The sequence below is a fragment of the Haemaphysalis longicornis genome, unplaced genomic scaffold, assembly GCF_048455015.1.
Source record: "Haemaphysalis longicornis isolate Haplotype H1 unplaced genomic scaffold, Haemaphysalis longicornis Haplotype H1 scaffold_5, whole genome shotgun sequence".
NCBI classification, from domain to species: Eukaryota; Metazoa; Arthropoda; class Arachnida; order Ixodida; family Ixodidae; genus Haemaphysalis; species Haemaphysalis longicornis.
The window spans coordinates 48,339,462-48,363,378 of NW_027526385.1; the positions used below are offsets into that span (position 1 = coordinate 48,339,462).

A 23,917-nucleotide genomic window follows, 5' to 3' on the forward strand; every position below is an offset into this window, starting at 1 on the left:
ATCGGCACTAAATGCAGCGGCACTAAATTCAACAATATTTCGAAACAGCTTTAAGCTAAAGGACATAATTCAGCGACACACTATGTGACAACTAACACACGCTCATTTGGGGGTGTTAAGAGTCGCCCAGGTACGCTGCCACCTGAGTTTTTTTTTTGGTGGGGGGCGGTGATCTTTAAGTTCGTCAAAATATAAGAAGAGGTGCGCATTCTCCAGCCTAAATTACCAAAATGTATGGTACTGTTCTGTGCCCGTTTGAGAAACACACTTGAATCACGCGAATAATATACAACTGGTTTTCATTCTTTCCTTTTTCAGGCCAAATAAAGAACATCCTACCGGCGGGAGTAAAGGGCCACTTACAAGAGCTCAAAGTGTTCTCCTAGGAGCAAGATTTTTCACTCGTTGGTTTTTAATGAAATGCAGTTTGGTTCAGAAAGGTGTACAAAGATTTTACTACAATGCAAGCGAGCAAATAAAAAAAGTTATTCAAATATGAAAGCTTGTCTTACCAATGGATCAAAAAGTTAGAATTCGAGGAATGAACACTGCTTGTTAGTGCAGGAGGTATTATGATGGGAAGTGAATATAAAAGACTACCCTATATCTACAGTGAAACCTAGTTAAACAGTACCCGATGGTGGCGCGAAGAAAGTACGTACTAACCGGCGCTACGGTTTATCCAAGCGCACATTAGGCGAAACGAAAACCGAGTCGGGGAATTGGCTTACATACGTATTAAAAGAAACTGCGGCTTACGCGGGTAGGGTTTAACGAGATTCCACTATATATATATATATATATATATAGCGAATCAGATAAGGAAATGAGGGGCTCGTCGAAAATAACACAGAAATAAGAGTTGGCAGTCAAGAAAACCTCGGAAAGCAAAGGGGAGGATGTGGTAGGTCATTGAAACCGATAAAGAATTTGGAAAGAAAGAAAGTGGAGAAAAAATGCCCGCCAGGTGAGATCCGAACCCACGACCTACAGAATACCGGTCTGTTGCGGTAACCACTACGCTACCGGCGGGGCGATTTTCCCCTCCACTTTCTGGGGTATTTGTGTTTAGGTATTTTTGTTTCCTGTGCTTGGGGGTGGTAGCCAGCGCCACTCGGACTACTCGGGGTGAAGGGAGCCTTCTTTTTAACCCCCGGGCCGTGACTCGAGTGTCTACGACATGTCGAGAGTGGTCGACCAGCGTTACTCTCGGCCGTGCGCCTATAGGCAGTGAAAAAAATGGCAGTGTGAGGTAAATAGCGGCATTCTTGAATTCCAGGCCTCGAACTGGGGTTGATCTGAGTGCCGATGGTGCGGAACCAGTTACTCCTGCTTATTTTTAAAGACGAGAGTCTTTTTGTGAAATCCGAAAATATATGACTGCCTGTAAATATTGTTGGGAATGACTATCCCACCGCTGCCACCACTGTTGGGAATGACCATCCCACCGCTGCCACCACTGTTGGGACTGGGCCCTCTCACCGCAGCCTCCAACTGTTGCGACTGGCCACCCGAGCGCAGTCACCGGTGTAGCGATGTTGCCTTGCTCCGTCCGCTATCGACGTGGCGCAGAGCAGAGCGAAGAAGTTCTCGAGCCGACGAAAACTTGAAGTAACATTTATATATAGTATTTACAGGGTAAGCAAACGTTACATAACTCGCACAAAGGCGACAGCACCCTTTTCACTCGGTGCTTCTGAAGAGACTGGTGCCGGAGAGAAGCCGCCGAGGAAAGCCGACGATGAGAGCCTCCGGGCTTCTTTTATAGCCTGGGAAGTTCGTTGTGGCCCCAAGAAGTTCGAAAAGCTCCAATCAGGGCTCTCGCTGCCTGAAGTTTGAATTCCGACGAATGGTAGCGAAGCGGTGAGTCAGCTGCGCCGCCAATGGGGAAAGGGAGAGCGATGCCGCCGCCGTCTCCGTGACCTCGCCTCCGGGCGTAGCGACATGCCCTTGCTTGGGTCGTTCTCCGCTGAGGGATTCGGCCGCGCCGCAGCGTTTCGAGATGCAGGAGTCGGCCGCGCCGCAGCGATGAAAGGGAGAGGCGTGACTCAGCCTCGCTGTCGGCGCGTCGCCTCGTGCAACGCCTTTGGGCCAGGCGCTCTGGCACAACAATATGTCTGTCCGTCGGCCCCTAGATTCAAACTTCTGGCCAAAAGTTAAGGGAATGCATGAACGAGAGGTTTATATAGGCTGAACTTTTCGGAACCCCTAAATCTGGACACCCACTTCCTACTTGTCAACATTGTTAAGGTAAAAGAAGACATAGGGCATATTTGAGGCAAGACATCAATACATAAGCGGTATTTGCATTGTCAGTGTGTATAAATATACGTATGGCTTTTATGTTTTAGCAATAGTAAAAAAACGCGTTCCAAAGAATAAGTTGACCCAAAAATACAAAGTGAGCACGCGACGAGTTTGGACCACGTGGCGGCGTTCCAAGCTCAACAGTTACGAAAGGTTGCAATAGATAGCGTGCGAGTAGTGAAGCGCGCGAAGATTGAATTGACTTTAGCAAATATTCTCAGTGCTCATGGTGGAGAAGTGAATCCGTAGGGCAAGAACATGACAGATCGGCGAGAGCGAGAGGAGAGCCATTTACGTGGCAAGAAGAGTGGCACTAGCCTATCGTCTTTCGACAGCATTTGCTTAGAAGTGAGGAGATACGCGGGCAATTTTCGATAAAAAGATGGTTTCAGTGTTCTTTTACCTTCGCCAGGTACCCTGGAGGTTTCGATATGCTTGCCTGAACTCTCTAGGAAGTGGTACTCCAAGGAAAAGCTCGCCAAAAGATTTTGAAGGGATGGCAGTATCACCTCAAACCTCGCGTTTTTCATCAGGTCAAGCTGTGTAAGAGCACGCAGCTGAAAATTTCCTTCTGGATCTCGTCGGTGACAAGCTTCCCAGGGCAGCCTGCCATCTAGCCGGCGTAAACTAACTTTATCTGGCCGGTGGAGAGGGTTCTGTGGGTTTGCAAGCTGAAGTTTTCTAGAAACAGACTTCTATCCAGCCTTCTACCAAGTCTTCTACCCAGACCTCTACCTAGTCCTCTAGCAGACTTCAACAAAGAAGAATTCTAGAAACAGACTTCTTCAAGTCACTCAGTCCATAAAAATATTACCCCGTGAGCTTGCAACGGGATCCGGGAGTATATCGGAGACGACCAGAGGAAATAGGGGGTTTGGGATGGGGATATGAAAAAAAAGACGTTTTTGCTGCTCTGCCGTGAACCACAAAGTCTTTTTACCTACACAACCCCACAATGCGCATTAGAAGGCAGAATCCAGCAGCCACCGCTACCGCTATCAACCGCTTGGGTTCTCTTCCTTCGGTTTCTTCCGGCAACCGGTAATGATTGCCAAACTTTCAGTTTCCGTTTCGCAACCGCATAATTTTCTGGCTGATTTGCTTCGGTGGTCAAAATTCTTATTTACAACGCAGTGTTTCGGTGCGGCGTACTGCCCTTGTGATGTCCATAGCAGTAGATAATAGTATTTTGACATTGTCATAGAGTGCAGTGCAGCCTTTAGGCATTATGCAGGTGTGATTCCAGGCTCTTTTGAGTGTTTCGCATCCAGCAGCGAAATGGGCTGCAGCGAATGCTTATGAAAACCAAAATATATCCCAGTGTGAAGATCACAAAGCTGGCCCAAGATCCTCGTGAGGTTTAAATTAATGCGTAGCTCCGATTGAGGTGCGTGTGACAGCCGGCATAGATATTTGCTGTATTCAACCGAGGACCGACTCGATGGCAACCTGCAATTGGGGTTGGCAATTGTTCGATATTTGAAACGGCGGAGCGACATAACGGTGCGAGGTAATTTTTGGGCATAAACACATATCAGTTAATGGTAAAATTTTGAAACAAGTAAATACGGAGGTTTTGTTCGGTTGCGGACCGTATCACCGAGGCTATTTGAATAAATATCACGCTGACGTCTGACAAAATTTACATACAAAATTTCATTTTTGCTCAGTTCATGTCTCACTAACGGCAGTAAAATGTTATGAATGTTTTACCTTCTCTTCACAAGATTTAGTGGTGCTTACAGGTTACAGCGTACCTTTCATGAGACAAAATGGGTTTGTTCTTTAAATGAGTTTCAAGTTTGTACAAATAATATTTACAATAGCAGATTACGGTTCGCCAAGTAAATAATTAGTAACAATAGGTTACGAGGTAATTGGGCGATAGGTGCTGTTTAATACGGAATGCAAGTTTTGCAGCTGAGAGAAGTTTCAAGCACGCCATTTTGACTACAAGTGTTGGTCCGCAACCGGTGCTTCACAAGTGGAAAAAGTGCAACTAAGACCGGTGCTACAGCGCGAAGTGGCTAAGGTGTAGCAGCTGTTTTGCGCGAGGGACGTCATCTACGCAGCTGTGTTATCTGTTGGACGCAGCTGCGGGTGGGAAAACAAAGCATAGAAACAACAATTTTTAAATTTGAAAAGGGGCTTTTTCCACTAGAAGGCTTGCGTCATCCCTTCTTTTTTTGTTTCGGGTACTCTGCTCGACAAATTCGGGATAAAATACGAAGGTGCCTGCTCCCGTGTTCGAATGGAAAGTGCCAGAATGTCGAACACATTTCATTTGAAATCAACTATATTAGAGTGAATCAGCACAGATTGCGCGTTTAAGTCGAAAGTGTACAACCCGTTTCTGCTTGCTTTTTCTAGAAGGGAGGGCCAAGTAGTTCACAGCTGCTTTGGGTATTTTCAATAACTAGCATCAAGTGCGGCCAAAATTTCGGCCCTTACACTATCAACCGTAACTGCAATCACGCCTAATGGTCACGCGTGCAGGGAGATTACTGGTGACGAGCATTACTTACAGATGCACCAGTCGGGACATGCAGTGAGTAGCAAACGGGGAGGGGAGAGAGTGGAAAGTCAGGGGTGGAGTAGCGGATCTAGTGATGGCAACCACCAAACAGTTTGCCGTGAAGGCGTGAATAACTTTAAAAAGGCCGGTACGCTGCTTGGGCTGCAGAAGCTAGTGCGCGTATTTGTTTTCTCTTAGTTGGGTGGACTTCGGTGGTCCTAGGGATACAAAACCATCCCAACGCTGATAAAGGTGCAGCACGTTCAAGTAATGCATGATGCGTAGTGCTGTTATACAGACTCTCTTCAACAGAGCTTTTGAACTACAAGTGCTGGTCTAAAATTTTAGTTTTAAAATTAAATGAGATGTGATTTTAAAAATATCCAGGACACCTAAGCACTCCTTTTAATGGATGTATTGAGTGCAAAAGCATTAGTGCTGAATGGCTGAGCGGATAGGCCGGTATTGTATGCGGTGCCACGTTCCATGGGGATCACGTGCTGGAGTGTTTCATTCTCTTGGCACATGACACTGTTTGCGCAGCATCTGTTGGGGAAGCGTCATACGATGACAGTTGTTTACTGCTGCTATTGAGGTAGAAGCCTCGCAAACAATCGCAGTGGCTTTAACGTCTTCGCTGTCGTATACGTCCCTCTTCTCCATTTCGAGTCCCTGTTGCTCCGCTCTTTTTTTTTTTCTTCCTCCTGGTCTATGTAACGTTACTCGGCGTTTGATTGTCCGCTAGTCTGGCTCAACTTGCCGTGCCCCGGCGGCACCGGTTCTCTTAAACGCCGTAATGCGTGGGTCACCTTGCTTCACAGCTGGTTTTGATGTTGACAGTTGAGAGCAACGTTTACAGATACTTTTTCAGTTTCGGAACTGCGCCTTCCAAAGCGAGCGCGACTTTACCCTAGGCGCTGAGAGGGCGCTCCGGTCGCGAGTTGCGCTGTGTCGGTGGCTGCGGTGGCGGCTCCGGCGGCAGCGTTGACGGCGTTCGCGGCCGGTCCGCTGGGCTCAAAGTTGCGGCCGCGGTGTAGTTGCGTGCCTGCTCTACGAGTTTCTTGTTTTCGCTTGCGTTTGTCTTCACCGTTGCGGGAGAAATTACTTTCATGTGCTGGGCTTGGTGCAATGCCGACTTGCTGAATTCGCAGTCGGCTGTACGAGATTTTACAGCCCACTTTAGCAGTGATGCTTGTGAGGAGGCTGGGCACATGCATCGTGCATGGGGCACGTGCCCTTTACAAAATGTACAACTGTGAGGAGGAGGGTGGAATGTATATAGCTCCTCATGCTAAAGAACTATTATTAAAACAAAACAGACTAGTGAACAAAAACAAAAAATCCTAATGCTAACAATATAACCTGAAAACATGCAATTAAAATCTCAATACAAAACTTCCTAATTTATCCAGGATTTCGGGTTAGCTTTAACCAGCGAAACAATTTGATTTCTTCGGAACAATAAAGGATACGCGGATGTCTTTCATAAAGAAAGCATGCAGTTGCTGCGCATGGCTATCAGGAAATATCATTCGTGCTGCAACGAATTTGCGCGATTGGCATGGCAAGTGAAATCGTGTGCCCACTTGACATTTATTTCAAATTCATTTAAAATGCTGTCGTTCTTATTAGTATTTTATCCCCCTCTGGGCGTACGTACACATCCTTGCATAATTGGCCCGCTTCAAATAAATCACGATCTGGAATAGCGCGGTTGAGCAACTTCCGAGAACAGTTATTTCCTTTCGAGTACTGAGCCAGAGCTAGCTGGTCACAACCCGAGATGCCGGGGCGGAACGTACGCTACGGGAGGGCCGGTTTTTGAATGAGGGCGAAGGAGTCCAACAGCGAAAACAATCACCTGACCACTAACCCTACGTTACGTGTTACGCCACGTAGGTTTTTTTTTTTAGCTTTTTTCCTGATGGTTGTATTTCTCTGCCATTCTTTTCTCTCTCTCTCTCTCGCGCGCGCGCTGCGTTTGCCCGGCGTTGCGCGCGCGCTCCGGCAAGTCGACGTTCTCATGTGGTGCTGATTATTCTTCTCCGTGCCTGCCCTAGGTTCAAGCGCACCGAGCTTTTTTTGCGCGCTCACATCCCGGCGTTCACATGCGGTTTCAGTTATGCTTTCTTTCCAAGCATGGGTGGGCGCCCACATCTGGTAATTGTGTACATTCTTGGAAGCAAACTGCTACAATAAACAGATGGCAATACAAATTTTTTTGCCCCTTGTAGTGGCTCTTCTGAGTCCACTTCTCCAGAAGAGCTGCATACGCGTGCTCCAGTAGGCTGAGTAATTGCGTGTCTCTACAAGTTTCTTCCTTTCGTTTACGTTTGTTTTTTACCCCTGTGCGCGAACTAATATCTATTTATAAGTCGTAGGAAACAACGCGTTAACTATGTTAACGTACGCATCTCTCTGTCGTGAACGAGTTGTCCCAGCCTTATTGCATTCGGGAGCACCGCTGTTCGAGTCCCACCCATAGCAAAATGTGCAAAGTTTGTGCAGTTCAAACAGTTATTTTGTTTCTAGATTCCCTGAGAAATGTGGCTGCATTGCGAATATGCACTGTCAGAATGTGCCTGCAGTTTCCAGTATGTCAATCAGTGTATTTTGAGCTACAACAAAGCCACCGTATTGTCCTTACTGACAATGCGTGATGCAAAAGTCTTTACCCCGAGGCTTCTTTCCAGTCATTCACCTTCGCAATACGTAGAGCCCTGGAACTTTGCTGTGTTTTTTCTGCCATTTTTTCTTCCCCCGTAATATCTTTTCTTTTTTCGGGGTCTGCCCGCCCCAGCCTCTTTAAAAACAAAATCCGGCATACCCTGCGCACTTCCGCCCTTCGTAAGGTCCGAGCGCACGCTGATGAACGTAGACGCGGTGCGAGTTGCGTGCGAGCCAACTGCAACCGCTGTGATGAGTGGGGCAGCCGGAGTTATATCATGGCGGATCATTGCAAATCGAACGAAAGTGGTTGTATGGCGACTCTATTAATTTCGCAGCAATCGCCTCCGTCACGTACACGGATAACTTCAAGACCATCAAGAATTGCTTTAACATTGGTTCATTGATTATAAGATCTAACGTGCCGACGCTATACAGGCGATTAGACGTGGCGTAGTGGAGGGCTCCGGATTAATTTTGACCACTTGTGAATCTTTAACGTGTGCCTAAATCTTGACCCCACGGGCATTTTCGCTTTTCGCCTCCATCAGTAAAGCGCCTGCCGCGGCGGGGAATCGAACACGCGTCCCTGGGCTCAGAAGCGAGAGAATTGCTTTTACATCATTGTTTGCACATTTTGCTGGTGTTAAAGCTCACTGCTCTCTGCGACGCCCTCGGGTCCTGAACGTAAATATACGAAATGAAATGAAAGTAGGCGGCGACAACGCAGCTGCAGGCACACCGGCACCAGAATAGCAGCGGTGCTTGCGGCTCTTTTTGGAGTGCGTAGTCGGGAAAGAGGCCATGTCATGCTTTTAAGGGTGAACCATTTCTCCGATATTCATATTGGTTTCAGTGTCCTGGCTGTATGGCCTAATATCAAAGTTACGATCGAATACGTCGTAGCAGCTACCCATAGAGCAAAATTTGCGGCGAATACACACGGACACGCATAGGCATGCAGACATGTACACATGCGCAGGCACGCACGCACACACGTATACACACACGCACGCACATAAACGCGCGCACCCATATACATAAAGAATATAGTAGATTTATTTCCTGCAATTAAGGCTTCAGGGGGCTTATCTCTGAGTGGGCGTGCGAGATAATAGACAGTAATGGTCCCAAGCAAAAGAACTCTCCGCATTCAACGACAGTCTTCAAAGATAATTTTCGCTTCTTTTAGACCTCCATGTGGAGTCGATAGGTCTGTGTGAAGGCAGAACGAACAGAATGTTCATTGTGTGCTGCACTCTAAAAAAGAAAGTTTCTGCACAAGTAGCCTAGTCTAGGATCATTACATCCTGGATATTTTGTCGTAGCTGGAAACACGAAATTAAGTATTTACTTCTTATTCATAGCGTTCGTACTGTGCTTGCCTCGACAGATAAAAAAACTGTTTGGGAGGCCTTCGGTCCGCGGCCGTGTTGAGCGGACCATAACCTTGCATCGGAATCAGTGAACATTGGAAACTGGAGGTATGCCCTTACCTCCATCGGTGTGACCAATGCAGTGACGCAAGGTTACAGAACTTAAAGATAAATGTAACCCAACTAGAGGATCAAAACAAGTTGAAAAATACAGCAAGGGGGGAAGTTGTCAAGCAAGCAAATATGATCAGCCGACGTCATCGAACGGAACGATGCGTCATATGGTCGGCCACTACGTGTGTTGGAACTCAGACCTTATAATAACACGGAAAACAGTTCTCAAGGATCTATTGTGGCTATGGCAATTTGAAGAATTGACGCAACTAGCAAATTCTTGCTGTTAGGCAAGCTTATTGTGAGCCGTCAATACCAAAAATAAAACGTATACGGCGGCGCCTCCCAGAATTGTGTGACAGTGTTCCATTTACAAGACCTAGCGAGATACCTCTACCACCGTCACATGTAAATAATAGAAATAGGATATTTTCGATGCCCGAAGTACCGACCGTTTGATGTCATTTCTTGAAAGATGGTGACTAACACGTTGCGTTGTCTGTTTAAAATTGAAAGCCTGACAGTGGCTTCTATTTTCGGATCATGGCGAAAGCGGGAAAAAACTGACACAAGAACACTACTTCAATTGTTCGATGAAAATGTAAGCGTAAATGTAATCCAGATGAAATGTAATACGATGAAATGTAATCCAGACACATACACCAAGACCTGTTCATAACTTCGGCAGTATTACTGCTTTACACTACAAACGTTTTCATACCACGTTGATGTCCTTGAGTGGGTGTTAGGCGAATGCTCTTCGTGTGGAAATTCAAGTAAGCCTCGTTACAGTGGACTACGTGAGGCTGGCCCTAAATACATCGTGAAATAGGTGGGTTTAGTTTTACTTTTACAGAGAAGCTACTAAGGGTAGCTCTTCCATTTTTCGCGTGGGTGCTATCGGCCGCAGAAGTTTACGGGATGTGCAATGCGTGGCGGAGCGGTGCAAATCTGCACTGCTGGCCATCTTCCGCCCAGACCGCCGAGTCGAGGCTCAAGAAACTTGCGTGTCCAGCCCCCTTTGTGCATGCCTCTCTTCACTTCGTTATCATCGTTATCAGGCATTCGCTTCTCCGTGTCGTGCTTTCGATATTAGCCGCTGTGGCGCCGCATGACTATCACTCCCGGTCTCCTCCCGATTGGTGCAACAAACACATTTATCTCGCGGCCGCCTTTTGTGCGAGGGCCAAGTTTGTCTCAATACACGTTATCTACGAAGTGATGTGCTGATTGAACATTAAAGTAATTACAATGGAGCGGTTAGAGGCTAGGATCTGAAGAAAGTTTCTTGCGTCGACAGGGTGTGGTGCTGTAAAGCGAACTGCCTGGTGAATGCTCTATACCTCTTAGTCTAATGTAAGTATCTCGAAAATGTAATTGCCCGCTTGGACGACTATGTAAGTACGCCGATGGAGGTTCATTTACTTATCATAATTAGCTCAGAGGGTAGTTGTAAATATTGTGGAATTTCCATCTGCTGTACAATACATGGATGGTCCCATGTTTGTACGGCAGCATAAATTTTCAGGTAATTTTCATTCAGGTAATTAGCCAGGAAGTACGCTCGATCGCAATTTACAAATGTGTCAGTTTCGTGCACTTTTGCTGTGCCCAGCTCCACGGGTCATCTTTCTTCACGGAGTGAAAGGACACTCAGCTTTGTCCCAACTCACTCGTCCGCAGTTTTATTCAGATCCCAGCCGATAACGCCTCCGCTGTACTCACTTCAATGTTGTAACGGACCATCACTTAGTAGATAGGATATATTAAGACAAACGTGATGCCCGCGCAAAAGGCGGGCGCGAGCTACGTGTGTTGTTGCATTAATAGCAAGCAGACCCGCAGCGGTGGTCACGCAGCGCCACAGCGCGGCGGCCACGAATATCGAAACCATGACACCACGGGGAAGCGAGGAACCAGAGATGCCTAATAATGAAGTAAGGAGAGAGAGAGAGAGAGAGAGAGAGAGAGAGAGAGAGAGAGAGAAACAGTTATGTGGGAGCGAGTTGACGAGATTTGGCTACGAGCGAGTTGACGAGATTTGGCTACGGGCGAGTCCCTCCGTCCAGGGCCCCGGCCTCCCACTCCTGTCCAGGCCCGAAAAACACGCATGCACAAAGCGCGCCTGGCGCGCAAATTTCTTCAACCTCGACCCGGCTGCCTGCTGCGGCAGATGGCGCAGCAATGTAGATTTGCGCCGGTCCGCCACTCACACTGTACATACCAAAAACATTTGCGGCTGGCAGTACATCAAGAAAAGCCGGTTTGTACCATACTCCTCACTTAGGCACTCCCTCTCCCTTTGTCCATGTGTTCGTCTCCGCCGCTTCATATTTTGATGTAAGATTGCGTGCCTTGCCAAACGAGAACTATCTTTTCTACGATAAATTTGTGTTTAGAAGTGTCTCCAAATTTAAGGAAACCGATGTGAACTTTGTCTTTTTAGGCTGGTTTTCCGAAAGTGCGTGCTTAGGCTAGGCTGGTTTTTCCAAAGTGCGTGCTGGACAGTGAAGCGTACTCATAAAGACAAAAAAAAATAAAAACAGGCTGCAATAGGCACGAACGTGGCGGGAGGAGACCACCGAAGACGATCGGGCCGCGCACGCTGAGCGTAAGTGCGATGCTCATCGGGACCTTGAATACCGCGAGTGGGAAAACGAAAGGCGCCGTGCTCGCTACGATTCCACTGAATTCCTCCCGAGGAGATGGCGTTCTTTAAGCGGGACTTTCAGAAAACGAATAACCCACAAATAGCTCCGCTTGCCGTCTACCTGCACAGCGTGAAATGGCACGGAATTTTTTCAACATAGAACTTCAGAAAAAAAGGCTTTTGTTTCACGCACCCTGGCTGTGCGTAGCTTTTGGCGTCTTCTGACAACGTGAAGCTGGTCGGTAAACAATGCGAGAATGTGAGTGACATCGACATTTATAGGTCGGTGCGATAGCACTTAGTGATCGGCCAGCATACATGTCGAACACATGCCGCTGTTAAGTGTTGCGCACTCCGTTCCGTAGCTAGGATCACTGCGAACGGCAAAAGGTATGGAGCAAATTGTATTTAATGCTAGATTTGCTCAAAGGGAAGTAAATGCGTTCACGCTTTACGTGCATATTAAAGCAATGTGGGTAATAACTTATTCGTCTCCATCCAATAGTACGGAGCAATGTTCTAGGTTCTTACGTCACCATATTTCGTGGCTGAAGAATAAAACGTACGTAGTTGCCTTGACAATACACTGTTTCACCCTTATTGCAATTTAGCCACATAAAGAAAGGGTAGAAAAGAATTTGCTGCTATAAAATTCTCATGATCTTCGAGAACGAAAGAACATGTGTGAGGCCTTTGAATTCAATCCTCACCGGCCTTTTCATGGTAATGCAGGGGCAACGTTGCAAATGCAAAATGGAGGGTGCCTTTGAAAGTGATGTAATTTTCTGCTGTAAACTATATTAAAAATGGCCTGCTATTTCAGGAAACAATGTACTGTATTTTGAAGCGTATCTCTTAAGCTTACCGTGGAATATTATGCCAGGTTTCCTATTTGTACTATTTGGGTTCAAAATTTTATAATTTTTCTGAGATAGCAACGAAGCTAGAAGGAGGAGACGGAGGAATAAAATTTATTTAGGCGAGCCTGAGGTTCTTATGTCTGGGCAACCGCCTGAGGGGTGGGGGGGGGGGGGGGGGGGGGAAGGGGGGTTCCTCTAGTCCGGCATACCCTGACCTTCACTTGCCACCCGGGCACTCTCCTCCAGGCTACGCTGGGAGGAGAAGTCGGAGCTAGTCAGCCGTGCCACCCACTGCTCGTATGTTTGAGAAATCTTAACAATGTTTTATTTTAGCTCCATAGTAGTAATAACTACCAGAAATGTCAAGGAAGAGGTTTTCCAAGAGGCTCCTGTTCGCGCTATGCGAATGGTACAACCGATCTTGTCAAGGCCCTTCACAAAACAATGTTACTTAGCACCACCGATTTGGTTCTACAGTTTCACGCACTCAAAAACTACTCAACACTTCGTGGTTTGAACAGGAAATCATTCTGGGAGTTAGAATTGGTCATTCGGCAGTTCACCTCTGACGGCAGCTTTCAACATCACTGGGCAACTTCCCGAGTGGGTGTTGCGGGAATGGTGGTTGAGTATGCTGGTATGGCAGCCAAATGAAGATCGGGAGATCGGCTGCCAACTTTTGACGATAGCTGTCACCGTGGTTGGCCAATATCCTTTTCAGCAGGTATGTCACCGTGCCTAAGACCATTCAGAACTGAAAAGGTATGAATATGTAGTAGCTACATGAAATTATCATGACATCACTGAGATGAGTCAGTAAAGGATGGCCAAGAGAAGCAACAACACTTTGAAATTCAAAGCAGCACGTAAGCAGTTTTAGGTTTACCTCGAAAGCCATGCTCCGTGTGGTGAAAGCGTAGGGTAGTAGTTAAGGGGACACTCAATTGATTTGTTAACATTGTGGGATTACTTGCCCAAAGTGTAGTCTGAAGTCCCTAGACAATCTTTCCACCACTCTTTGTGCGTTTAGTTAAGGGGACACTCAATTGATTTGTTAGCATTGTTGGATTACTTGCCCAAAGCGTAGTCTGAAGTCCCTAAACCATCTTTCCACCACTCTTTGTGCGTTTACGCAACTTCATTGAATGGAAAAATCAATTCGAAACGGCTGTCCTCTTCCCTGCATCCTCTTTGCCGATTTCCTATGAAGTTTCGTATGGTGCTTACTCGAGCAGGCTTGGCTTGATTACTTTACTGCCTGGCTCGCCGACCCTCCGACAGAGTAAATCGACCGGCCACCGGTGGGTCGTCGCAATTCATTCGCTCAGTTGAATCTAAGGCACTGCACGATTTGTGCCCGGAAGAATGCGCCTTTAATTTGTTAGTTTGTAGGCTGTATCAAGTTTGGTAAAGTCTATAGTCAAAGTAGCTTCACACAAGCGAACATGCGACGCTTCGCTGACTGGTACGCTAGCAGAAAATCTAAGGCCAATTATACGCGGGAGAACAGCCGGAGAATTTAATATAGGTACTCAGAAATAAAATCAGTCGAAACGTTTATTGTAAAGCGTACGACCAAGGTACGGGAAGCACTTGTTGCGTTGGGTTAACTAGCGCGGCCGTCAGCAGCACGAATACACGTTTCCAATCGCTTTTCCTGTTAAGGGTTGGGATCGCTATACGCAAGATGTTTTGCAGGAATTGTAGGGGACCTTGTGCACAAGCGTTTTTAAAGAAATAGTTATATATGCTGATGGGAATGCTGAAACTAAAAAAAACAACACAGGCTATGCGATGTATTGAAAACACGCAGTATTTTGGGGCCGTCCACTGCTCACACTTCCGGATTTTTCGCCTCATCGAACACATATTTCTTTTGAAATTATATGAAGCTGTTATGTTTTTCTTTGCACTGTGACCACTGTTTCCTTTTATTTTTTAGGATGAGTGCATTGACCGAAGGTCTGCTGTTGGCAACGATTGTAGCAAGCTTGGCTCTGTTACCGCACGTCTGTGCCGAAACTAGTGAGTTCGAGTTAAGATATCCTCTTCCTAATAAACACTAATATTAGTGTAAATCTGAAAAAAATGGGCAAATGTTTTGCCAGTCTCGCTTTCCAAGTCTAGTACAACGTTTCTACTCTGACCCACCAAATGGCAATAAAACAGTGAAATTTTGTTTTTTCGGAAACTTCAATCTCTTCCATTAAGATTGGCTTACAAACGCTGGTATTATATGGTAAAACTATAATTGTGAAATAAAGAACTACTACATGAAAACTCTAAGAGGAATGGAATTCGCTTTGTTTCAGATGAGATCGTGCCATCTGAGTGCTTTCACATGAAGTTCCCTGACCTGTTGAACATCTCAAATGTAAGAAGCATGCTTTCTCTTTCTTTTTTTAACTTTGGGTTGCTTTTGATGGCTCCGAATTTTTAATTGAGTGAAGCTCAGTTAGCATCAACTGAACATCCTTTACGAAATCTTTAGGGCAACATTCGTGCGCACCATCGCGTTTTCTTCACGCATTTTGACAACTTGTTTCGAGGACTGACTGGCCTACACACTCGGCTTCTTATCGAACAGAGACGCAATAATGCATTATAAGTGCAGTTTTCGGTACAGTTAAGTTCGGGAAGGCGCCCCCGAACCGGGCTTTGTCGCCTCCGTCATGTGTGGTAGCCTGGTGGTAGAGCCACCAGCAAAAGGTGCTGCCATGATGTTGTCGACAAAAAACCGGAGGCCAAGTTTACTGGTTTACTGCGGGGCGAGAGATGAACAACGACAATAGAGGAGCAGTACTCATCCGGGCGAGGTTACAGCAGGGCTCGAACAAAGCGATAGCGGGTACGATGCTCTCAAAAGAATGCCTTCGACTCTCGGAGGCCCCGCGTATTTATCCCCGAAGTACTAAAGGTAAAACCATTCTCCTAGCGTGTTACATCCCGAACATGGTACAGACACTTAAGCACTCCTTGCCGAGTTCGTGATGTCCGGTAGTATCGGCGCTAGTTGAGCCTGAGAGAGGGGGACAGGAGATCTCGGCTGCGGCGCCCGCTTTGCAGGTGCATGTATGAACACGAACAAGCATCGTATTTTGCAGTCTTCGAGGTCGAGTCACCTGACATCGATACGCCCACGATGCGGCCGTTCACCTACGTGTCGTAGCCTTCGTGTCGTAGGCTTTCTTTCACTGCATTGGAGCTCTAAGCAAAACTTGTAGCACGCGCGAGCAGGGTAGCGGCGCGCTGAATCGTAACAGTACCTTCTAGAGACATTACAACTGAAGCCACAGTTAATTAAAAATTCATCTCACAATTTATTTAGCAATAATTTTTAAATCATACTTTTCGAAGGGAAATTTTCGAATTTGACGCTTTAATATCTTTTACTTTTGCCTCCTGTTTACACGAAAAATTAGATACATTTTCACGCTTTAATGGTCAGGGAGCTAAATCTTTACGGTGGAAACCGTATGTTTTTAAACCTCATAGGTGATAGCAGCGAAATAAACAATTATGTGAGTGGGTGAATAATATCTTAAGTAAGACTTTCTTTGTTGGTCATGAGTTTCGATTTTATCGCACTTTCACCTGCAACTTATGGCGGATATTTAACATCCCAATCCACAAATAAGGGCTAATTAAAAGACAAAAGGAGGCAACAAAAAAGGCCCGCACATATAGAAATACTTCCGATGGTTGAGACGGTAGCTTACAATTTGTAACAAGGGCAGCTTCCAGCTTTGAACGAGATGCCCTGAACCTGGAAAAAGCAAGGCTGGCTTACACTCTAAGAAGTCCCCATACGTCATCTTCACCACAGCGCTCCAGAATGCATATTGAAGTGGCCACGTGTGCAGTTTCGGCGAATGACAAAGCCCAACATATGATACGTGTAAAAAAGTGCATGTGGGCCGGGACAACACGCAAGGCGTCAATGGCGTTTTTCTTTGCGCGATATCTCTGCACAGATGTCCTTTCTTATTGAAATTGAATGCTCGGCCACAGCATTTGTCCAATTTGCACATTATGCAAGTTAGATTGGTCATTATGAAGCATTGCGGGGAAGACACCCTACTTGGCTTCTTAGAGTGTTTGGCTAATCATGTACTTGGCGGTCGAGGAACATTTTAAAGCGCCATGAAGACAGAACCGAGGTTTGTTTCATAAAATGTACTGCTTTGTCCAGTAGCAATATTGCACATTCCAATTTGAAGCCAAATATTCTAGCTATTAGGGTAAATTTGTGAAGGAATACCGGCTCCCCAACCACTTCGTGGCGATGTCTATATTTCGTTACAGATCCTTGTTTCTCGAAACGGCCGCAGCCGACCAAAATATGACCGGGCGATTGCAGTTCGGCTTCTACATACGTTTGATTATGTCACTTGAATAGCAACCATCAGTTAACACATGATAACTATGCGTTAGTGTTCCTTGTATTGCGTCACTAGTGACGTCATGTGAAACAAAAATTGCGAACTCTTTCAATATGTCTTGTGGTTTTTCGGTTGAGAAACGTTTTTCGTTGCAGGAGAAGAGCGGACGGAGTTTCCAAAGGCTAGTTCTTTCAAATTAAACAGCGTCTTATGCTGCGTTCGTGGCCGCCTAGGGCAAAAAAGTGCAACCCTGAACTTGCGCAAACAAATCGCAGTTGCCATAGGGTTGTCATTCCGGGGAACTTCTCGCATTTGAGGTGGCCTCCTTGTCCACAGCTGGAATTCGCGGTTCAAGTGAAATATTGTTGCGTCAGTTGGTTCCAGGTTTTATTACGCCATGCAACCGCATGTTTCCGCCGTTTTGCAGCAAAAGCTCATGCAACGCTGAGAGCGTTTAATGCGAACATTCCTTGGCAACTAACCCTGCTTCAGCAGCGTGGCTGACTTATTAACTTGGGTAATTTGCAACGTGCGCAGCGAACACGGGCACGCTCGCTGCGCGCGTTGCAAATTGCACAAGTTGCTCGCCTTCGTTTGAGCAGTGCCACGTGGTGGCCAGGTATCAGGACGGGCTGCGGCGGGACATCAGAGAAGCGTGGGAAATTCACACCCATCCGCAGGATCGCATCAGCACACCCTCCGTCGCTTTTATACGGGGAAAGAAATTGACTATCTTGGTAGCTAGGAGAGATTTTGAGGGCGCTGTGATATAAATTGTGCTGATTGCTGCAGATTTAACAGTAGTGCAGATCACTTTGCCATAGAAGATTTTTAGCTTTTAGTTTTAATTTTTTACGTGCAATACTCTTTTTTGTATTTGTATTTTTGTATTTGTATTTGTATTTTGTCTTTGTTCTGTCTTTTCAGATTAATTGCCTGCTCGCGACAATAAAAATCAGTTGTTAGTCAGCGCCGTGTGTGCGTGATCCTCCTGTCATCCTGTTCCTGCGCTGTTTTGCAACTCAATAGACACAAAAGCACGTGCAGGCACGCACGTTACGTGCATGCGCACACACGAACAGCATGAACTCAAGATTCTTCCAAGCCATGATAACACCCTTTACTGATAAAGACAATCAGCGGGGATAAACATGGTATTGCCTAATGGGACCTTTCTCTGAATACTTACACGTATTGTGCAACCAAAGTATAACACATTCAGAGTGCCCAGAGCCTTGTAAAAGTCATTGGTCGAGGTTCGGGCGAACTGAGGACTCACCCAACGGAAAGGGTTAAAGACGCAGCGCCTGGAACGAACTTCGGTACCGATATATAGTTTAAAATCTGGCGTCGATAATACGCCCTGTATATTGCAATAATTTGCAAGGGACGAACCTGCAATTGCATTACAAACCCTGCTGTATTTATTATTACACGGGAGATTGATACCTTCTGTCCCTTTTTGTTTCAGTGCATTACTCCTTCAATGTCCATGTGCCACTCAACCGGCGTGAGCATTTTGCCCATTTTCCCTTCAGTTTGGAACTGTGTTACTCAGTTACGAGCAAAAAGTAATTGCCTGTAATTTATAAGGATTTGTCAGTACACCACGTTCTGGAACAATGCCTACGAAATGATCCACATAATCTATTATAGGGGGAAGCCTATCTAAATCTTTCTTTACACGCTTTCATGACGGGTTTATCTGCAGCATCACTATAGCTTTAAAGGTCATAATGTGGTTGTAAGAGTTTCCCTGCTTGTTCATAGTGCACTTTGAACACTGTAAAGAGTACTTTCCTATAGAAATGTCGGTTTCCGGAGATACAAAACTGTGTTTTGTGGCGCATGTGGGCTTACAAGCACTAGAAAGGTATTGGTTCTACCCATAAATGGGATTTACCGCATCCTGAATTGCCATGTATTTGAATGACATTGTGCGGTCTCGTGGATGTTTTTATTATACATGATGATTTAATGCATAGTTAGTGTGAATTTCCTCAATATACGTGAACAATAATATTGACGCCCTACTTGCGTTTGGAAAAGTATCTTAAGCGCGTTTAATTGCCTTGTCCCGTATCGCGCTTAAAAAGTTTTATAGGTATCCTCTGGAGCGTGCAGATGTTAGAGCAGAAAACAATAGGGAGGTAATGCAAATCTTAGTAAGAGCCCTGTATTTTCTTGTTCTCAATGCGGAGTTTGTTGTCTGCAACACGGCAACACAGCGGGGTACCAGTTAATTTGAGAAGAGTCCGCTGTAATACTTTTAGTTCATGCTTTTAATGACTGTATGCAACAGCAACGCGTATTTTCGGCGTTGCAGTCTAACCTTGAAGCGAAGACTGTCGTTCCCGTAGATTTGGCGTGCCGAATTTGGTCACTAAAATGCAAGAGGTACGAGGATCGATACCCTGCACCTCACCAAAATGTTACGTTGTGGCAGGACAGACGACATGAACGATGAGATAGTCAAACGATGTATTTACAGTTTATTTACATGTAGGCCAAGCTACGTGCACCCAAATAGCTTCTTCGTATTCGGCGGCTGGAATCCCAAAGCCACGCTGCATTGTCCTCTTCACCGTCTTCTCGTAACAATATCTTTCAAGCAATTTTCTTGTAATTTTGTTGCAGTTTGCTTTAAGAAGGAATTTGGAGCGTCTTCACACAGTAAGTAAATTTATCAGCTACACACCTATTCTTTCACTTTGTTGATTAACCGCAGGTGTAGAATTGCAATAATTAGCCGACCATCAAATGAAAGCATTTGTATTCTTTCTAGAAGCAGTGAAGAGTAATAGTACCCACAACTATTTGGTGTCTTAAAACGACGTGTATAGTTCCACACTTTGAGAAAATACTTTTCAAAATTTATTAATTAAAATATTCATTAAGTACTGCAGGCCCATTTAAGGCTCCACGAAGGAGGGGTATAACATCAAGGTGTACATAAAAATACATATTGCAAACAATTTTGTTGGGTGGCATCAAGGTTTACCATGTTTAAGGATGAAAGCACGTCCCACATTGTTAGGGTTCTAGGGAAAAAAAGAGTATTAGAAGATGTTAGTCCTGGCGTAGTGGGGGTAAAAGTGATATGAGGTGCCTATTTCATGACAGCCGAGCTCTTAATGGCTTGATGTAAGAGTCAGGTAACAGGGATAATTTGTTGTTTTTAAGTAAAAACAGGAAGTTTAACCGTAAAATGTTTCTTCGAATTTGCAGCGTAGGAATTCTATGCTTCTTTATCAGGCGGGTAGGAGAGTCAGTTTTTAAGTAAAAACAGGTAGTTTAACCGTAAAATGTTTCTTCGAATTTGCAGCGTAGGAATTCTATGCTTCTTTATCAGGCGGGTAGGAGAGTCAGTTGTACGATACTTAGAATATATGAATCGTGCAGATTTACATTAGATCTCCTCAAGGGCATCGATATTAATTTTTGCGCAAGGGTCCTATATCGAACACGAATACTTCAATTTTGGCCTTATTATTGAAGTATAATCGAGGAGCTTAACATTAACAGGAGCACGACGCAGTTCATGGCGGAGGTGCAAATATTTTTAACGTGTTTAATCCAACCAAGGTTTTTTATTAAATTTACACAGGAGTAGTTGTATTCCAGTACGTCTGAGAGTGGACGGGCAGAAATATGGTATGGGAAGGAAACGCTGTCGGTTGTTACATTTTTATAGAAACATTTTTATCTGGACTAAGCTGCATTTCCCATTCATCACCCCATGCAATTACTTAATGCAAGGAGAAGTTAAGTAGTCGCTGGTCGTAATGGTTAGAAATTTTCTTAAACATCATCAAATCATCAGCAAATAGACTAATTTACATAGAGTCCGAGATTACGTTAGGAAGTTCATTTATGCATATCAAAAAAAGTAAGCGACCTAAGACGTGTCCGTGGGGAACGCCGGAGGTGATGACGGTGATGAAGGTGATGAATTATGACCATCAATGCTGACAAACGGACCGCGGCTAGAAAAATATGCAAAACACCCCGTTAATTATGAAAGGTGGAAGAGAAATGGATTTGAGCTTATGCAGTAGTTTGAAGTGTGAGACAGGATCAAAGGGCTAACAAAGATCAATCAAAATAGCGACACTTCGACCCAAGGACAGAAAGCTAGGACGCCAGGACGCAAATCTATGAACAACTGATGTTAACTGAGTGACCGTAGATTAGCATTTGCGAAATCTATGTTAGAAGGAAGAAAGTACAGCATTATCATTCAGGAACGTTGTTATGTAAGAAGCTATAACGTGCTCTAGCATACAGCAGCTTGATGAAGTTAGTGATATTGGGCGATAGTTACTGAAGAATGCACTGTCATTTTTGTTCAAGACCGGTACAACGCGCCCTGTTTTCCAGTCAAATGGTTGTCCGCCTGAATTGTGATGAAGGAAAAATGACACGAAAGTGAGAGAGCATCTCAGCGCAACGGTGCAAGGACGTGTTTGATATGTTATCAGAACCTGGAGTTCCTTTAGTTTTTAAATTAATAACGTCGCAAATACACCGGGTTGGGACCCAGTATCATTGTGGCTTTGGGAACAGGATTTTTTTATTGCAATAGTTACATTTTGTTGTGAAAACCTACGGGCAAAGTAGCGGTTCAATTGCTAATAAATCTTTTCTTTATCGGTGACAGATGTGCCATCATGCACCATACGGCTTAACGGTTGTTTCTTTTTGCTTATAAAGGTCCAAAATTTGTCAGAGTGGTTAGTAATAAAGTTTGGAAGAGCATGCTGAAAATAGTGCCGTCTAGCAGAGCCCACAGCGTGATTTAAGGCAATTGGGTAGCTTGAATTACCCTTGCTCCGGCACGTGCTCTCTCTAACCGTTTGATTTTTCTTTTTAGGGGCAAGATTTCTCGCGTAAGCCAGGGATTTTGCTTCCAAGCTTTTTGTGTTCTGTTATGAACGAAATGATCTAGACAGCATGTGCATATCTTTTTGAACTAAGACAACAGTTCACAAGTATCGGATCCAGTAAAGTTGTCAAGAGAAAGTTCCGGGATAATCAAGAATGCTTTCTTCCCTGGCGCGCGAGCAGTCTTTAACATATATAGCCTTGGCCACAGTGACGCAATCGGCAACTTCAAACAAGCCAGAAAAACAATTTTTTGGTCAGACAGCTTATGATCAACCGTAATGATAAAAGTTCCTGAAGACCGCTTTACAAACGCAAGGCCAAATATGGAACTCGATGAACCCTGAATAAGCGTGGGCTGAGTAACAACCGGTCGCAACTTGAGGCTTAACATAATGTCAAATAAAAACTTGCAGGCACGCCAGAGACGGGTTTCACAATGCAACAGTCCAATGATCACCGGGCAAGTTAAAATCACCTAGAAATATATTATCATGTCTAAATGTACCCATTTGCGCTGCTGAGCACGAGGACGCGGGTTAATTTCCCGGCCGTGGCGGCCGCTTTTCTGATGGAAGCGAAAAGCAAAAACGCCCGTGTGTACGAGAGTTCGGCGCACGTTAGAGATCCCCAGGTGGTCAAAATTAATCGGGAGCCATATGTGTTCGGACAGGGCACTCAAACAATGAGGTGGGGAATCTGGAAGGTGATAAACAGCAAAGAATGAATCGGCCTCGATAATAAAGCTTGAGCGTAATACTCTCATGATGATCAAGTTGCCGATAAGAAAGGATTGAATATTATGGTTAACTAAAACAGCATAACCGCCTCTTCGAGTTGATCGCTCGCACCGAAAAACCTGATAGTCCGTAGGCAGCGCGTCACTATAATGAATTTCATCATGCAGCGAGGTTTTAGACTTCAGTAAAAATTGTGGACATGATTTAGAATAAAAGCCTGTAATTGTTCACTTTTGTTGGCAACACTACGAATATTAATGTTTAGAAGTCGAAACTCTTTCACGTTGGAAAAGCTAGAACGGGTGCTCCCTGTCGCACATGACTTAACACAACACGCCCGTAAGACATTCCTGTCATTCTTTGGCCACTGATAAAATTTGGGAAGTTTAACTCTTGTGTTAGCGGTATCTTCCCATATGTACAGTTCATTGTCAATAGTGATCTTATCGTATATTAATGTGACTTTCTATTTACCTTGTCGTTTTTGGCATTTTCCCACAGTAGTTTTCTCTTTTAAAGGGCGGATTTTGAGTAGTCGTTTTGCATATAACGTTTAGTTTCTCTAAGTTATTGGGCATCCTGAAGAACATCTTGTCTTTCATTGTACTTCTGAAAAAAATATTATCACTAGCCTAATATTTCCACTTCGTTTGCCGAGGCAGTGGAGTCTTCCCACAGAACTGCAGGGAACACCAAGTTTATCCTTAAAGAGCTCGGCGAGAACTTTCTGTTTTAAGACAATGTTGGTTTGTTTTGACTCTTCGGGCAGTCCAAACATAATCGAGTTAGAGCGCCTGCTACCAGCTTCTAAAACGTTATCACTTTCACCTGTAGAGAATGCATCGTTTGCTGAATGGTATCAATGCGGGCGGTTTGTTTTTCTAAGTCAGCAAAGCTGGAAGTTAGGTCTGTTATCAGTTTTTCAACACTGGCTTGTTGTACCCTAAGAGCAGCAGTATCGGATGAGAATTTGTTTTGGCCTGCATGCAATTGATTAAATAGATCAACTGTAGTCGTTGCAGGCGTATCAGGTCCGGGGTACACTTCGACATCACCGCTGAAGAGCAATTTGCATGCGCATGCATCATACGCAATGAGAACACACTGCTGTTGGCACGGCAGGACCAGTAAACCGCGGCAATCACTCCTAATAGTACCGGAATAACAACAAACCTGCACGAAGCAGAAAAACGGATTGTAAAGACACCTAGCGCTGGATGGTACACCATGCCCATTGAAGTTGAAGGCCTGGCGTGGGCATCTTATAGGCATGTCCGAGGTAATCACATGTCCCGAAGCCAGCGGTGCCAGTTGAACGTCATGCTGCGGGGAAACCAGGTGACGTAGATGTGGCGTCGCCAACCGCTGATGACACGGGTTGAAAGAAGTGAAATCCGTTGATACGGGTAGACAAAGCAACAA

At 45.1% G+C, this 23,917-nt stretch overlaps 2 protein-coding genes across 4 annotated transcripts in view; both read left to right on the forward strand.

Annotated features, from left to right (window-relative positions):
* Positions 1-501, forward strand: part of LOC144138190 (uncharacterized) — a 30,667-nt gene extending 30,166 nt beyond the window's left edge. For both annotated transcript variants that reach the window (XM_077670359.1, XM_077670358.1), the window contains exon 11: positions 319-501. In XM_077670359.1, the coding sequence (XP_077526485.1) occupies positions 319-386 (68 nt within the window). In that variant the 3' untranslated portion in view covers positions 387-501. The remainder of the gene's footprint in view (positions 1-318) is intronic.
* A 9,166-nt stretch (positions 502-9,667) lies between these two features.
* Positions 9,668-23,917, forward strand: part of LOC144139213 (uncharacterized) — a 42,675-nt gene continuing 28,425 nt past the window's right edge. Inside the window, exons 1-5 of one of the 2 annotated variants that reach the window (XM_077671634.1) lie at positions 9,668-9,811; positions 14,432-14,514; positions 14,802-14,863; positions 18,343-18,381; positions 19,509-19,544. In XM_077671634.1, coding sequence (XP_077527760.1) covers positions 14,433-14,514; positions 14,802-14,863; positions 18,343-18,381; positions 19,509-19,544 — 219 coding nt within the window. In that variant the 5' untranslated portion in view covers positions 9,668-9,811; position 14,432. Of the gene's footprint in view, positions 9,812-11,913; positions 12,020-14,431; positions 14,515-14,801; positions 14,864-18,342; positions 18,382-19,508; positions 19,545-23,917 lie in introns of those variants that run through there. The other variant, XM_077671633.1, reaches the window with a different exon arrangement.